The sequence below is a fragment of the Diceros bicornis genome, chromosome X (genome assembly GCF_020826845.1).
Source record: "Diceros bicornis minor isolate mBicDic1 chromosome X, mDicBic1.mat.cur, whole genome shotgun sequence".
Classification (NCBI taxonomy): domain Eukaryota; kingdom Metazoa; phylum Chordata; class Mammalia; order Perissodactyla; family Rhinocerotidae; genus Diceros; species Diceros bicornis.
The window spans coordinates 70,189,912-70,208,613 of record NC_080781.1 but is presented as its reverse complement, the minus strand read 5'-3'; the positions used below and the strand labels follow the sequence as shown (position 1 = coordinate 70,208,613).

The following is an 18,702-nucleotide window of genomic DNA, read 5'->3' as shown; positions in this document are numbered from 1 at the left end:
CATCACTTGTTATTTTCTATTTTTTGGATTATAGCCATCCTAGTGAGTAATGAAGTGGTGTCTCATAGTGGTTTTGATTTACATTTCTCTGATGATGGCCAATGAAGTTGAGCATCATTCTGAGCAGTGGTTCTCAAGTTGAGGGTAAATAAAAATCACCTGGAAGGCACATAAAAATGCAGATGCCTGAGCCCTACCCCAGATCCCCTGAATCCATCTCTAAAGGGCGGCACTTGAACCTGTGCATTTTTAGAGACAAAAGCATATTATTGTTCTCCATTTATGAGAGCACAATTCAGTGCCATTAAGCATAATCACAATGTTGTGCAACCATCACCACTCTCTGTTTCTAAAACTTTTTCATCATCCCAAACAGAAACTCTGTATCCATTAAAAATAACTCTGCTTTCCTCCCTCTCCTAGCCCCTGGTAACCATCATTCTACTTTCTGCCTCTATGAATCTGACTACTCTAGCTACCTCTAAGTAGAATCATACAGTATGTGCCCTTTTGTATCCGGCCTATTTCACTTAGCACGATGTCTTCAGGATTCATTCATGTTGTAACATGTGTCAGAATTTCCTTTCTTTTTTATTGAGAAAGATCAGCCCTGAGCTAACATCCATGCCAATCCTCCTCTTTTTGCTGAGGAAGACTGGTCCTAAGCTTCCATCTATTGCCAATCCTCCTCCTTTCTTTTTCCGTTTTTCTCCCCAAAGCCCCAATAGATAGTTGTATGTCATAGTTGCACACCCTGCTCGGTGCTGTATGTGGGACGCTGCCTCAGCATGGCCGGACAAGCGGTGCATCAGTGCGCGCCCAGGATCTGAATCCGGGCCGCCAGTAGCGGAGTGCGCACACCCAACCGCTAAGCCACGGGGCCGGCCCCTCCTTTCTTTTTAAAGACTGAATAATATTTCATTGTATGTATATATCACATTTGTTCATCTATTCATCAGTCAATGGACACTCGCGTTGCTTACACCTTTTCGGCTATTATGAACAATGTTGCTATATAAACATGAGTGTGCAAGTATCTGTTTGAGTCCCTGCTTTCAATTATTTTGGGTATATACCTAGAAGCGGAATTGCTGGATCATATGGCAATTCTGTTTAACTCTTAGAAGAACTGTCACACTGCTTTTTCCACAGCAGATGCACCACTTTACATTCCCACTAGCAATGCAGCAGGGTTCTAATTTCTCCACATCCTCATCAACACTTGTTATTTTTCTTTTTCTTATTTTATTTTTGATAATAGTTATCCTATTGGGAAAGAAGTGGTATCTCGTGGGTTTGATTTGCATTTCACTAATACATAGTGAAGACGTACACCATCTTTTCATGTGCTTATTGGCCACCTGAATATCTTCTTTGAAGAAATGTCTGTTGAAGTCCTTTGCTCATGTTTGAATTGGGTTGCTTGAGTTTTTCTGTTGTTGAGTTGTAGGAGTTCTTTATACATTCTGGATATTAATTCCTTATCAGATATATGATTTGCAAATATTTTCTCCCATTCTGTGAGTTGTCTTTTCATGTGCTCCATTTTTGCACGCCTTAAGACAGTGTATGGATTTTGATACCCATTTAAGCTTAAAATCAGGCTAATGTCTACTTATTAAAAAATTTAGTATCCACACTTATAAAACCCATAGTGTTTACTGAAGGCAGAGGATTATGTGTAAATATAAACTTCTGATAACTGAGGGTAAAAGGAAGACTATAGGATTACACTGAAAAAATGGAACAGAGGAAAATTAAGAGGATTTTAATTTCCTTAAAATTCATTAAAAGTCATTCTCTTATGACTTTAATTCTGTAAATATTAAATATATTATAAATTATCACCACTAAAATTAACATCAAACTGTTGCTAGTATTAAATGCAAAATATAATTGAACTTCTTAAAACTAAGTAGAGTCTAAAAAGAGTCAAATATAGAAACAAAAGAACTTTTGGAATATATAACAGATAAAATACCAAATATTTTAAATGCAAGTGAGATAGGTGGGTGACATTTTGGCAGAAATACTGTGATGATTTGTAATGAGAATCAAGATAAAGTAGCCTTTAAGATAACCCATTTGGACTTTTATGGAAGTTTTTTCAAAGGGGCTATTAACTCGGGTTATTCTACTTTAAGGAAAATAAAACATCACATTTAGTAGGGGGGAAACCCCAGACCTTTTTCATGACTGAAGATTCATAACACCAGACAACAATTTAACAATCATACCTTTCAGAGTTTAGCAGCTTCGCAATTAGTACTTTAGATATTACTCCTATCAATTAAAGTCACAAAGAATGAGGCTCCCTTAATTATAAAATATTGCATTGTTCTCAAAAGTGTACATTTTAACATCTATACAAGAGCCATTAACATTTTGCTACTGGTTATTAAAGACAACTGATTCTCTAATATTTGAAAACAGTGTAGCTAGCACTTTTCCCTAAGATAAAACAAAATTTTAAACGGAAAAAATATTAAATGATCAAATTTAGCCCTTTATTACTCAGAGATTAATGAAAGATAGGTCTGGACATCCCTTTCTTTCTTAAACTACTCAGTGACTCTCTCATCGGGATGACTATATTTGGTTACTTACTTATGTCTCCAATTTTTGTCATTCAAAAGACAAGGATACAATAAATCTGACAGCTTCCGATTGATATACAAATGAAAATGTGTGCCTTATTGGAAGTGATTTTCTTCCAAAAGTCAGTAAGAAAATTCCATTGTTATACGAAAAAAGCAGTTTTGTAAAATACTAACATTCAAGTGCTGTTTTCCCCAAAGCAGAACAATTCTTGAGGACCATCATCACTATTCTCCTAAAATGCACTGCTGTTACGAACAGCATTGCGTTAACTATTAATATGATACGAAGTATAATTTTAATATGTGCGCACGCACTTTCACATATTTTTTTTTTTTTGCTAAGGAAGATTAGCCATGAGTTAACATCTGTTGCCAATCTTCCCCTTTTTGCTCGAGGAAGATTCGCCCTGAGCTAACATCTATGCCAATCTTCCTCTATTTTGTATGTGGGTCGCTGCCACAGCATAGCTGCGAACAAGTGGTGTAGGTCCATGCCAGGGAACGGAACCCAGGCCACGGAAGCGGAGTGCGCCAAACTTAACAAAAAGGCCACGGGGCCAGCCACTCACCCTCCATTATTTTTTGATCAGTTATTGTATCCACAATGGCCAAAAGGCACTGTCTAACCTGTATCCCCTAAGTAAACCTGGCACATCACTTGGGGAAAAGCACAAGAACAAAGTGACCAACAAGTAAGAAATCTGACTCCAAATGAGAGACCAGGTTTCGCTCTGTGAAGAGTGACAACCTCGGGCACACAGCAACAGAGAGAGAGACACACACGCACACACACACACACGAGTTTAGTGATGATGAAACAATATCTGATCATTGTATTTTTTAAAAGCATATAGAAAAGAACAGTAAATGAATCAGAGAGGGGCTAAGTCAAGATGGCGGCATAGGCAGACTCTGAACTCACCTCCTCCCACGGACACAGCCAATTTACAACTATTGGTGGAAAAATTACCCGTGAAACAGAACTGAAAACTGGATAAGAGGAACTCCTGCAACAAAGGACAATCCTAATTGAGGTAGAAGAGGCAGAAACTCCCTTCTGGAGAAGAAAAACGCCACCTTCACAAGCCGCAGCACCTCATGGCCGCCCAGGAGCAGCCCACATGTCTGCAGCCCTCCCTGGAGGAGCGGGGCCCTGAGCCGGGGACCAACCCCGCTGTGGGGGACCCAGCACAATCGAGACGAGTGGCATAATATCTGACTTTGCCTGCTACTAAAACATGGGGGAGTACCCCCCGAAAAGCTGGTTTACAAAGAAATTAGAACCGGCTCATAAAGGGCCCATGCACAAAATCACCCGTTTCAGAAAGCAACCTAAAATCACCAGAAAGAAAGGTGCACAGTGCTTTGGTGAAAAGAGACTCACCTAATAGGCCCTGAGAGCATCTCGATGAGAGGTGAGACCTCTCCAGGGACTGGGACATTGGCGGCGGCCATTGTTGTGGCCTGGTGTGGGCGTGCTGACACAGACGCCATTGGAGTTCTCCCTGGGGCCTGCTAGCCCAGGTCTGCCCCACCCACTAGAGCACCGATTTAATCCAGCACAGCTACGGCGGCAGCCCACCCTAGAGACTGGCCCCACCCAACAACAAGCCCTCAGGCAACTTGTGGGCCTGCATAGATTGGTGACTGGATTCTCTGCAGCCTGGCAACTGAGCCGACTTCAGTGGGGCAGGGCGTGCACAAGGAGCAGGTGGAGAGTGTGGGCCGGTGGTGGAGTGTGTGGGGCTCCCGCAGTGGAGAGATTGGGTCCGCATCGGGAGGTCAGGGCGCGCACACGGGGCACGACTGTGTTGACTATGTGTGGACCTGAGGGCGGCAGGGCTTGTCAGCTGCAGAAGACTTGTGCTTCTCAAAGACCCACATAGGGGGTTTGCCCCACCTTCCAAAGCCTGAAAAAATTGGGTGCTCCCGTGCCTGAGGCCAAAACCACCCAGCTGCAATCCTCAGAGAGCTGACAAGAGACCTAAAGGCTGGAGGCTTATAGCAAGTGTAAGGCCTTGACCCTAACAACCTGCCACGCTGGGGACCTACTCACTTAAAAGAAATACTGCAACACAAATGTGGTATTAGAACTTGCAGCCAACTGTGCTGAGGATCCACACACCTGATAAAGAGACTGAAGGGCCCACAACAACTACTAGCAGCTGAGAATTACAACAGAGGGCCAGGAGCATAACTCGGCCTCCCTGGGCGCCTACAGGGAGAGCAAACAGGCCACAACAGAAGGACACACGTAGGACACATAGGGGTCACCCCTGGAAGATTGAGAACTGAGGGAAGCACACTGCAGACCTCCTAAGGCATCACTTACATAAGGTCACCTATCCAAGAGCAGGAGACGTAGCTGACCTACCTAATACGTAGACACAAGCACAGGGACCCAGGCAAAATGAGGAGGCAAAGGAATACATTCTAAGTAAGGGAACAGGACAAAACCCCAGAAAAGGAACTAAGTGAAACAGAAACGAGCAACCTATCCGACAGAGAGTTCAAACAAAGAGTGTTAAGGATGCTCACTGATCTGGGGAGAAGAATAGATGAACTCAGTGAGAATGTCAACAAAGAAATGGAAGATATAAAAAAGAACCTATCATAAATGAAGAATACAATACTGGAAATGAAAAGTTCACTAAAGTGACTTAAAAGCAGAGTAGAGGAAACAGAGAAATGGATCTGCAAGCTGGATAAAGACTAGAAGAAATTACCCAAGCTGAACAGGTAAAAGAGAAAAGAATTACAAAGAGTGAGGACAGTCTAAGGGACCTCTGGGACAACATCAAGCGCACTAACATCCGTGTTATAGGTGTGCCGGAAGGAGAAGAGCGAGACAAATGGGCAGAGAATCTATTTCAAGAAATAATAGATGAAAACTTCCCTAACCTAAGGAAGGAAACGGACATCCAGGTAGAGGAAGCACAGAGAGCCCCACACAAGATAAACCCAAAGAGCCCCACACAAAGACACATCATAATCAAAATGTCCACAGTTAAAGATAAAGAGAGAATCCTAAAAGCCGCAAGAGAAAGTCAAGTTACATACAAAGGAAACCCCATAAGGCTATCAGCTGACTTCTCAGCAGAAACCTTACAGGCTAGAAGACAGTGGCATGATATATTTAAAGTGCTAAAAGGAAAAAACTTACAGCCAAGAATACTCTACCCAGCAAGGTTATCGATCATTCAAAATGGAAGGAAAGATCAAAAATTTCCGAGACAAGCAAAAATTAAAGGAGTTTGTCACCAAGAAAACAGTGCTCAAGAAATGTTAAAGGGACTGATTTAAGGGGAAAAGAGAAGACCACAAATAGGAAAAATTATCTATTTCCATGATAAGAGGGTAATGGATACAAGTGTACAAAAGAGAGGTTAGATATGATACCAAAAACATAAAATGAGGGAGGAAAGGAGGTAAAGAGTAGAGCTTTCAGACACAGGTCAAACTAAAGAGACCATCAATTCTGTATAGAAGAAGGAAGGAACAGAGAAGGACTACTAAAACACTGAGAAAAAAAAACTTAAAAAATGGCAGTAAGTACATACTTATCAATAGCTACTTTAAACATCAACGGACTAAATGCTCCAATTAAAAGGCATAGGGTGGCTGACTGGAGAAAAAAACAAGACCCATATATATGCTGCATACAAGAGACACACTTCAGACCTAAAGACACTCACAAACTGAAAGTGAAGGGATGGAAAAAGATACTCCACGCAAATGGCAATGAAAAGAAAGCTGGGGTAGCAGTACTCATATCAGACAAAATAGACTTGAAAACAAAAACTGTAAAAAGAGACCAAGAAGGTCATTACATAATGATCAAGGGAATAATCCAACAAGAGGATATAACACTTGTAAATATCTACGCACCGAATGTAGGTGCACCTAAATATATAAAGCAATTATTAACAGACATAAAAACAGAAATAGATACCGTATGATTTCCCTCATTAAGTAGTAGATAATAACAACAACAAACAAACACATAGAGACAGAGATTGGATTGGTGGTTACCAGAGGGGAAGGGGGGAGGGAGGAGGGCGAAAGGGATAATTCGGCACATGTGTGTGGTGATGGGTTGTAATTAGTATTTGGGTGGTGTACATGATGTAATCTATGCAGAAATAGAAGTATAATGATGTACACCTGAAATTTATACAATGTTATAAACCAATGTTACTGCAATAAACAAAAAATTTAAAAAAATATATTTTTTACTTTTACAAAATAAGCATACCTATTTTATTCAAAAGCAAAATTGAAAAAGAACAACTGACATGGTAAAATGACCAAGACAGCATACTTCAGAAAAAGAATGTTTTTAGAGAGAAGACAAAAACAATAAACTAAGTGTATCTGTTACCTGTTAAGTGATCTAGGTAGTACTGATAGAGCTTGCACTGAATAGGAGTCATTCTCACAGCTAACACATACTCATGTTTTGGAGGCAAGAACTTTGTTAATGCTGTATAGTCTTTCCTCTGTAATTAACAAGAGAGAAAATGAAAATTAGTTAACCTACATATATGACAGGAATTTACTGCTCTAAGAATTATCATTGTTTGCAACTAAAAGATACACGTAAATTAGTAGGTACCAAACATATAAGAAAACATTTTCTTAAACATATTTACCCTCTTTAGTCACCCAATGATACCCATATGATGACAGTTAATGTAGTTCATTATGACCACACAATAGGTTGCACTGGTAAAAAGACATTGCAACACACCAGGTCGGTTTTAAACTGAAGCGGTCATATAACCAAGTGAACAATTTAGTTTTTCAAATGATCTCTTCTATATAGAAAAAAGAAAAGAAAAAAAGGTGGCGAGGAGATCTAGCAGGTAGTGCTAGCAAAAAGACTTGCTTTAATCATACAGTAAAACTGATGAATCAAAGTCGGATGCAGTCTGGACTGCCCTTTGGGTAAGATGTGCCAATATGCCATAGGATAACACACAACTTCAGGGGGGATGTTTGCCAATTGAGAAAGTAAGCCGTGTATCAGCACTCCTGAAACCATTTAACTATAGAAATAGGAAAGAAAGAACACTAATGTGCTAGATACAAAGGACTACCTAAAGCAGACAAATGTTGCCTAGGAGTAGCAGCAATACAGAAACAGAGTATTTGCTGTAAGCACCCGGGGCCAGCCTGAACAAACAGGATGACTTTGCCTTATATGAAGGTACTATACCCAGCCAGAAGGATAGTGTATCTCATTTGTGACAACACCTTTGTGGCTACCATTAGTACCTAGTGTCTGAAGGAACAAGTGTGGATCTTGAGATCTATTAACTGCTGGCTCAGTGTCTACATACTTATCTACTTATTAATACAGGTTCACTGAAGATGCACATGTAAACAACACTATTAGACCATTCAGGTTATTGTATGTACTTGAAAGTAATAAAACTGGGCCGGCCCCGTGGCTTAGTGGTTAAGTGTGTGTGCTCCGCTACTGGCGGCCCGGGTTCGGATCCCGGGCGTGCACCGACGCACCGCTTCTGTGGCCATGCTGAGGCCGCGTCCCACATACAGCAACTAGAAGGATGTGCAGCTATGACATACAACTATCTACTGGGGCTTTGGGGGAAAAAATAAATAAATAAAAAATTATAAAGAAAGTAATAAAACTGTTTCTTTAGGATTACCTGAAAAATGGCTCCTCTCATAATTCATAACTGCCTTTCCTACAACCATTTCAACTAAGTGAGGTTTAAAATACTACAGAATTAGGGTGAGCGTAGGAGTTTCTTAATCATAATAGCTGTGTTCCTTTTACGTACTCCCTCTCTTAAGGACGAAGAATCTAAACATTAACATATTAAAATATAAAAGTATATATTTGGCAAGTGAATTAATTAATTATGTTCTAAACTTCTCGGTGGAACTTTTTTTAAAAGTTCACTGTTGCATAAGCTTTCGAAGACAATGCAAGGAGATTTAACTGTAAAACTGTATACTGAAAAGGGAGGAAAGGAAACACAAAATAACTAAAGTTTAAGTTCAGAATTAGGGATGGAAATATAACAAAGTAACAATATTGTATTATTATGGAATGTATTTGTACCTGAACACATCCAGCTAACATTTCATAGAGAATGTGAGCACGTTTTTTCATCACTCTGACATCTACCATGGTAGAATCTGCACACTGACCATTTTGGATTGGATTTATAAATCGATTCCTGAACTCCTTAATGGATCCAAGCAAATTTTCCTTGATAAAGTTAACCATGCAATGATCTAAGAGAGAAGACATTAGTTCGTTAACAACAATAATGGCTGAAAGGACTCAGAAAACTTCTCTGATAAAATGCTCACGTCAAAAACGCCATGGAGGCATTAGAATTAAGCTACAAAGAAAGAACACCAAACTGAATGCAGACTAAATATTGGTTGTAAGTCTGATCTAGAACTGGATTACCCAAACCACGTGAGAAGTTCAAATAAAAACCATCCCTAAATTCTAGACATGAATGTTTAAAAAAAAACTAAGAACATTTTATTCTAACTCACTATTCTTTATAATAGATATGAAGTGTAAAACAAGTATTCTGTAATTCTAACCATGATCTAATGGTCAGCAAGGGTATCTCGTGCAAAAAACATAGATACTGAATCAAAACAATAAAACCGGGCAATAAGCTACTATATCAAATTTTATACTAACTGATTTAGTCCCAGAAGTCCTTAACAGAATTACCAGTTGCCCTATACTATGTAAGACCACAATGTGAAATAGCATTTCTATAAATGGGGTAACAGGAAAGGGGGAAACTGGAACAGATAAAAATAAAGGTAAACTATAGGCTAAAGTGAAATAACTAGTATTACGAATAATAAAATAGAAAACCATTAAGTTACTATAAATACACAAAAGGAATAGAAATAACATAAAAATAACAAAAAGCTATTACAATGGACTATGACAGCAAATTTCAATTTGGTATTTGCTGAATAATTCATGTTCCCTCTTTAGAGTCACCACACACACATGAAAATGAGGGACATTCACAAGTCACTTCCCTGGGTTCACATCATCTGTCCTCAGCCTCAGCAAACTCCATCCTGACACGGAGTCAACACGGCTCTCCTTCTCCCATTTCCACCTTCCTAAAACATTCACACTTGGCATTTCTTTTCAATTTCCCATCAGTACCACCCCCCAAACTGGACGTATTTTGTTACAACATCTCCTAAATGGTCACAAATGCATCTGCACTTTTAAAGCAATCATTAAGACTTCTGATATTTTTATGTATTTCAAATTCTATATTTATATTGGAACACTCACAATGGCATACCTCTTGACTGTGGTTTACCATTCATATGTATAAAGCATTCCACTTGAAACGTATAGCATTCTTTCACAGTAGACTAAGATGAACCTATGTAGATCATGGTCACAGACTACATTCGAGTAAACAGAAGAAAGGCAAATGGCAAAGTGGCAAAAATATATCCGAGGCAATGCCAATACTCTACAGCATATTGCAGATATTGACTCACACTCAATTAGGTTATTCTGAAGTGGTGTTCCTGTCAAAATAATCCTCCTCCTTGATCGTATAGAATTCATAGCTTTTGAAACAGCAGATGCTTCATTTTTTAGAATATGGCCTTCATCACAGACAACAAAGTCAGGGCCTATAAAAACATACAGAAAAACATTTAATTAATAGATAATAAAACTGAAAATGCAATCCATTTAAGTAAATAAAGTTAATCCTTTTACAGTGCTGCTCTTGTGGGAAGATAAAACAACATCCTTCTAAGAATAGTCATTTTATCTGCTGCTGTATTTGGTGAATGTGACACTAACTAGTACTAATTATATTCCAACAATGGAGTATTAAAGTACTATTACACGCGGTACTCATGGTCCTCTGAATTAGAGAACAAAAACAGGCAACAACAAAAATAATCACTTGTAATTAGTATTTTGGTGGTGAACATGATGTAATCTGTGCAGAAATAGAAGTACAATGATGTACACCTGAAATTTTTACAATGTTATAAACCAATGTTACTGCAATAAACAAAAAAATTAAAAAAAAATAAAAAATAAAAAAAATAATCACAAGGGTGGGGGCCGGCCGGGTGGCGCAAGCGGCTGAGTGCACGCGCTCCACTGCGGCTGCCCGGGGGTCGCCGGTTGGGAACCCCGGGCGCGCACCATCGCACCGCTTGTCGGGCCGTGCTGTGGAGGCGTCCCATATAAAGTGGAGGAGGATGGGCATGGATGTTAGCCCAGGGCCGGGCTTCCTCAGCAAAAAGAAGAGGATTGGCGGATGTTGGCTCAGGGCCGATCTTCCTCAAAAAAAAAAAAATAATAATAAAATAAAATATAAAGCTGCAATAAACATTTATAGAAAAAAATAATAATCACAAGGGTGAAAAGATCTCCCAACAGATCTGGGGTGTGTGAAAAAACAAATATCTTTTATAAATGAAAAACAGTATCTAAAGCTATATTTCAACACTAGTGTATCAAGTTAAAACTATCACCTAAGATAAAGAGCAATTCACATATACACTAAAAGACAAATTTCAAAGGTTAGGTTTTAAGAAATAATATATAAATCACAATAGACCGTGCAGTATTTCCCATTTAACTTATTCCAAATAACGAATACTCATTGCTGGGGAAAATTTTAACTGGTAAAGGACAGCGAAACTGATTGTTACATGGGTATGGGGGTTGGGAAGAACACTTTCCAAGCTGTAAAAGATCTCACAACTGAGAGGGACTCTTTCAAAAGAAATACGTACACTTATTTTATTAAAATAACATACGTTATTATTTGCTAAAGAATCCCATATACGCAATTTGCTTGCTGGTCAACACACACACATATTACTTAAATATTGATTCCAACAATAGCAGTTGTCAAATTGCCCCCCATCTGTTAGGCATTAGAGAAAATTCATCTTCTACATGATTTCGAAAGTAACTGCTTCAGTATAATTGATCAAATAATACACTTGCTATTTAGTTAGTATTCAGATGGGGCTACACAAATAGTAAGACATATTTTTTAATTGCTAATATACTTTCTAAAAACTAAAATCTGTATCTAGTTTTGTATTAAAAGACTGCATATTATTTATTATGAATCCCAAAAAGCTTTCTAAAGTCAAAAACTGCCTTTTACACGAGTGACTTAAATGATTTCCATGACCTAATATTCAGCGTTCATGAAGGTATGGTGCAACAGGTACTCTCACAGACTCTTTGTGGGAGTCTAAATTAGGATCAGACACTTTGGAAGACAATTTCACAATATCTATTAAAATGTAAAATGTGTGCACCCTTTGACCCATATTTCAATTTCTGGGAATTTATTCTGAAGACGTACTTCCACAAGTACTCAAAGACACACATTCTCTGAAGCATTGTTTGTTATGATGGAAAACTGGAAACAACCTAAAAGCTTGTCAAAGGGGGTTAATAAAACTACGGTATAACGGTATGTTGCAGAACTAAAATTAATGATGTAGGTCTCTATGTATTAACCTTGAAAGATATGCCAAATATATTATTAAACAAAAAAAGCAAGTTACAGAACCTGTATTATGATCCCATCTGTATTTGAACCACCACCTCAAACAAGGCAATTTCATCTATGTATACATGTATGCAGTGAAGTACAGGGATTAACCCTGCCCAAAGAAAGGTTTGGCCTTTGCCTCCAGCTCCTGGGAAGTAACCTCTAAACCCTTGGAATGCTCTGCCTGATAAGAATGTCTTTGTTTGCCTGGATGGCTTGGGACACACCAGATAGTCTATGCTAACAATGTGAGGGGGGCGGGGGACGACTTTGGGCCATGTGGCATCTTCTCCATCTCTGGAGGAGTTAGAAACTAGGAACACCCACATGGGTGGTCAATCATGTCTACGTGACCAAGCCCAAAGTCTAGACGGCAAGGCTCCGATGAGCGTGTCTGGTTGGCAGTACTCCATGAGTACTGTCACACATCATTGCTGGGAGAAGTAAGTGTTGTTTGCATCATTCCACTGACAGATTGGGCTTGGAACTCTGCTGGACCCTGCCCTATGTGTCTTTTCCTGTTGCTGATCTTAATTTGTATCCTTTCACTGTAATAAACTATAGCCATGAGTATAACAGCTTTTCTGAGTTCTGTGAGTCCTAGTGAATTACGGACCCTGACGGTGGCCTTGGGAACCTCCAAATGTTGCAATATAAAATACATGCTTGGGGACCAGCCCAGTGGTGTAGTGGTTAAGTTTGTGGGCTCCGCGTCAGCGGCCTGGGGTTTGCTGGTTCAGATCCCGGACAGGGACCTACACACCACTCATCAGGGCACGCTGTGGAAGCGTCCCACATACAAAATAGAGGAAGACTGGCAACAGACGTTAGCTCAGCGCCAATCTTCCTTCCACCCTCAAAAAGAACATGCTAGGAAAAAAAAGCTGATTGAAAAATGAGCAGACGATCTGAATAAACATTTTTACAAAGAAGACATACAAATAGCCAACAGGTACATGAGAGGGTCCTCAACATCATTAATCATCAGGAAAATGCAAATCAAAACCACAATGAGATGTCACCTCACATTTCTTGGAATGGCTTCTATCAAAAAGACAAGAGATTAAGTGTTGGTGAGAATGTGGAGAGAAGGGAAGCCTTGTGCACTGCTGGTGAGAATGCAAATTGGTGCAGCCACTACGGAAAACAGTATGGAGGTTCCTCAAAAAGTTAAAACTAGAACTACCATATGATCCAGCAATTCCACTTCTGGGTATATAGCCAAAGGAAACGAAATAATTATCTCAAAGAGATATCTGTACTCCAATGTTCACTGCAGCATTACTTACAATTGCAAAGGCATGCAAATGACCTCAGTGTCCATCGATGACTGAATGGATAAAGAAAATGTGGAGTATATATACAATGGAATATTATTCAGCCATAAAAAAGAAGGAAATCCTGCCATTTGTGACAACATGAACGTGCCTTAAGGGCATTATGCCTAGTGACATAAGCCAGACAAATACAGATAAATACTGTATGATCTCACTTACGTGGAATCAAAAACAAAAGACAAAAAACAAACTCATCGATACCGAGAACAGACTGGTGATTGCCAGATGCAGGGGGTGTGGGCTGGGCAAAACGGATGAAGGTGGTCAAAAGATACAAACTTCCAGTTATAAGATAAATAAGTCCTGGGAATGTAATGTACAGTGTGGTAACTACGGTTAACAATACTGTATTGTATACTTAAAGTTGCTAAGGTAGTAAATCTTAAGGTCTAATCACAAGAAAAAAATCTGTAACTGTGTGTGCTGATGGATGTTAACTAGACTTATTGTGGTGATCATTTTGCAACATATACATAGATCGAATCATTATGTTGTACCCCAGAAACTAATATAATATGTTAATTATATCTCAATAAAAAATAATAAAATACATGCTTGCCTAAGCACAAAACATTTCTGGAAGGATATACATAAAACAGTGGGACAGGGAGGAAGGGAACTTTTACTTTTCAATATAAACCTTTTTCTTCTGTTTGTATTTTGCTTAAGAACATATATTGCTTTTACAATTTAACTTAAAAAGAACTATTTATTAGCACGGCAACGAAAGGAGAGGGATCCCTATCCTTAGTAAGGATATCTGAGGGAAGAGAAGTAGGAAGCAAGAATGAATGTAAATATACTCACTAATAACCCTGAGTCAACAAAACAATTATATAATGTTATTCATATTCTGTTCACTAAGATAGGAATGTAGGTAACATTGTCTAACATAAAAAAGTTTTAAAATCTTTACTATTTAAAAGGAATAAATTTTAATTAATTTGGAAATACATTTTCTAGAAAACCTCATTCCAATAATATATAAAGGAGGTGGTACAGTTTGAAAATACCTCTACTTAGAAATCATTTTAGAGAACGTACAGGGAGAGTGCAGCCATGAGACTCTGGAGACTAGAAGAAAGGGATTTAGCGAGAAGCTTGGAGAAAAGTCCTCCTGTTCAAAAATTCAAGCCTGGCTGAAATGGTTCAATACACTACGGAAATTTGTCATTATTTTATATAATTACATAGTCAGGTCTATCTTACTGTTTAAATCAAACAGTAGCTTGAATTAGTGTGTGTGTGTGTGTGTGTGTGTGTGTGTAGGAATAAAGTACTGATACATGCTACAACGTGGATAAACCTTGAAAACATTATGCTAAGTGACAGAAGCCAGATATTATATGATTCCATTCTTATAAGATGCCCAGAAATATTTTCATGAAATGTCCAGGATAGGCAAATCCATTAAGACAGAAAGCAGACTGGTGGTTTCCAGGAGATGGAGGGAGGCTGCATTTGGGAGTGACTGCTAATGGGTACAGAGTGTGTTTTTAAGGTGGTGGAAATGCGGTGGACCCACAGCTAATAGCATCCTCAATGGTGAAAAACTGAAAGCTATCCCTCTAAGAACAGGAACCAGACAAGGACGCCCACTGTCACCACTCCTACTTAACATAGTACTGGAAGTCCTAGCCAGAGCAATCAGGCAAGAGAAAGAAATAAAAGGGATCCAAATTGGAAAGGAAGAAGTGAAACTCTCACTATTTGCAGATGACATGATTTTATATATAGAAAACCCTAAAGAATCCACCAGAAAACTTTTAGAAGTAATAAATGAATACGGTAAAGTTGCAGGATACAAAATCAACATACAAAAATCAGTTGCATTTCTATACACTAACAACGAAGTAGCAGAAAGAGAAATTAAGAATACCATCCCATTTACAACTGCAACAAAAAGAATAAAATACCTAGGAATAAACTTAACCAAAGAGGTGAAAGAGCTGTACACGGAAAACTATAAAACATTGCTGAAAGAAATTCAAGAAGACACAAAGAAATGGAAAGACACTCCGTGCTCTTGGATTGGAAGAATTAACATAGTTAAGAAGTCCATACTTCCTAAAGCAATCTATAGATTCAATGCAATCCCTATCAAAGTTCCAACAACATTTTTCACAGAAATAGAACAAAGAATCCTAAAATTTATATGGAACAACAAAAGACCCCGAATAGCTAAAGGAATCCTGAGAAAAAAGAACAAAGCTGGAGGTATCACACTCCCTGATTTCAAAATATACTGCAAAGCTATAGTAACCAAAACAGCATGGTACTGGCACAAAAACAGACACACAGATCAATGGAATAGAACCGAAAGCCCAGAAATAAACCCACACATCTATGGACAGCTAATCTTTGACAAAGGAGCCAAGAACATACAATGGAGAAAAGAAAGTCTCTTCAACAAATGGTGTTGGGAAACCTGGATAGCCACATGCAAAAAAATGAAAGTAGACCCTTACCTTACACCATACACAAAACTTAACTCCAAATGGATTAAACACTTGAATGCACGACCTGAAACTATGAAACTTCTAGAAGAAAACATAGGCAGTACGCTCTTCGACATCGGTCTTAGCAACATATTTTCAAGCACCATGTCTGACCGGGCAAGAGAAACAACAGAAAAAATAAACAAATGGGACTACATCAAACTGAAAAGCTTCTGCACAGCAAAGGAAACCATGAACAAAACGAAAAGACAACCTAACAATTGGGAAATGCGGTGGGATTCAATGGAATGGTCGTGACGGTTACACAACATTGTGAATATACTAAATGTTACAGAATTGTACACTTCAAAATGGCTAAATGAATTTTATGTTATGTGTATTTTCCCCCAATAAGCTCTAGTCATTAGCTTAAAATGTGGGAAACTGCAGATTAACTCTCAAGTTACCACAATGAATAAATGCTTAGAATGACTTAAAGTAATTAAATTAATTGTTTTATGAAAGAAACAAAAGAAAAACCAATTATAGTAATGAGGTTATAAATAGATGACTCTATTCGTTTGTCAAAACCAGTTAAGCTCTACATTACAAAGAATAAACTTTAACGTATCCAAACAATGAAATAAAGGAACTGACCTTCGTAACTTTAGGAAATGATGTTTTAACTGGAAATTATAAAGCTATAGACAAAAGCAATCATACACAAACACTGTATGCTGGTTGGTAAATTTGTTTCTCACGGGGGTAGAGGTTAACAATTCTGAAACTACCTTACATGTATAATGAGGCTGAACAAATAAGTACAAGGATGGTAGATGGCTAGAGCCAAGAGTCTCACTTTCAGAAAGGCAAGGAACAGATTCACAAAAAGAAGAAGGCTAAAATTATACCGAGTTAGAGTCGAAGACATCATTCTGAAATCAAGTATATCTTTATAAACACACACACACGGATAGATTTGTGTATCTTGTACACATATCATCTAGTTCTGTCTGCTGAGAGGACCTGGAAGCAGCGACACTCCAGTAGCAACGAATACACCCAGTGCCCAGATCTTGGTTCGTAAACACCATTTTTCAATAAAAGGACCCATGGCTCCTTATTGAAATGGCCGATTCTGAGGCAGGGGCAATATAACATGAGCCTGGGGCATCTTATAGTACTAGAAAGTGATGAAGTGCTCAAGAAAACCCACAAAAGGATGGAATATCACAAGGATAGAGGAACCAATCTGAGCTCCCAATGGCCAAACTGGAACAATTTGAACAACAAAATAAATAACATAGTGTTAGTTTATAATCTAACATAAGCTAATAATAGATGATTAGTCTCATACTGATAGAAATCAATGACTGATTACAATAAATAGGTAAGAAGGGACAAATCTTTCTTAAAGAAAAATTCCAATTTTATGTGGAGATACCACCCACTACAAAAGATGGAGCTTAATTTCTGCCCTTCTACCACTTGAGTGGGCTAGCCTTAGTGACCTGCTGCCAAAGAATAGAGACAGGTGAAATTAGTAACCTTATAGTAGAGAAACCTGGCAAACACTACCTTCACCAAGGGATGAAAATTAACATCAGCAGTGATGTCATGGGGATCTAATATACCCCTGATATGATATGATGAGAAGGGTATTCACCTGTGATATATTCTTTCAACAACTCTATAACCCCAATCTAATCACAAGAAAAACAACAAACAGACTAGTGAACATTCTACAGGATACTTAAACAGTATTCCTCAAGACTGACAAGATAATGAAAAATAAAGAAAGACTGAGAAACTGACATAGACCAGAGGAGACTGCAGAGACATGACAATTAAACGCAGTGTGGTACCCTGGATTGGTTCCTGGAACAGAATGAGGACATTAACAGAAAAACTGGAGAAATTCCAATATAGTTTAGAGTTTAGCTAATAATATGCCAACGATGTATCAACTTCTTAGTTTTGACAAATCTACCATGTCAGTGTAAGTTCTTAACGGTGGGAGATCAGGGTGCAGGGTTTATATGGGAGTCTTCTTTACTATCGTTTCAACTTTTCCGTAAACAAAAAATTATTCCAAAATAAAAAGTTTTTATAAAAGCCGCTAAATGATTTACATGGAAATCACAAATGTTACTCTTCACATTAGGAGCTTTAGTTTCTTTTTTGTTTATTTCCCTGAGAACAAATCACCACATTAAGCATCTCAAACTGTGGGTTTTTTTGGGTTTTTGTGTGTGTGTGTGTGTGTGTGTGTGTGTGTGTGTGTGAGGAAGATCAGCCCTGAGCTAACATCCATGCTAATCCTCCTCTTTTTGCTGAGGAAGACCGGCTCTGAGCTAACATCTATTGCCAATCCTCCTCCTCCCCCCCCCCCCCCGCAAAGCCCCAGTAGATAGTTGTATGTCATAGTTGCACATTCTTCTAGTTGCTGTATGTGGGACGCGGCCTCAGCATGGCTGGAGAAGCGGTGCGTTGGTGCACGCCCGGGATCCGAACCCGGGCCGCCAGCAGCAGAGCGCGTGCGCACTTAACCGCTAAGCCACCGGGCCGGCCCTCAAACTGTGGTTTTAAACTGTTCCAAGGAAACCTTGTGAAAAATATGCTGCAATACTATTCACGAGCTTATAGTTCTCCAACGATAAAACAACCACAGAACTTCTAGACAACTATTTTAATCATAGGAAAAAGATAAATTTACTATTAGACCTTAGATTTACAATGGCAAAGTGAC

The 18,702-nt window shown here is 38.7% G+C and overlaps 1 protein-coding gene across 1 annotated transcript in view; it reads right to left on the bottom strand.

Annotated features, from left to right (window-relative positions):
• The window catches only part of LOC131401165 (transcriptional regulator ATRX-like), a 106,976-nt gene that overhangs the window by 41,241 nt on the left and 47,033 nt on the right, over nt 1–18,702 (bottom strand). The window contains exons 11-13 of the mRNA XM_058536228.1: nt 10,137–10,274; nt 8,695–8,870; nt 6,982–7,099 (exon numbers count right to left, since the gene is read on the bottom strand). Of these exons, the coding sequence (XP_058392211.1) occupies nt 6,982–7,099; nt 8,695–8,870; nt 10,137–10,274 (432 nt within the window). The remainder of the gene's footprint in view (nt 1–6,981; nt 7,100–8,694; nt 8,871–10,136; nt 10,275–18,702) is intronic.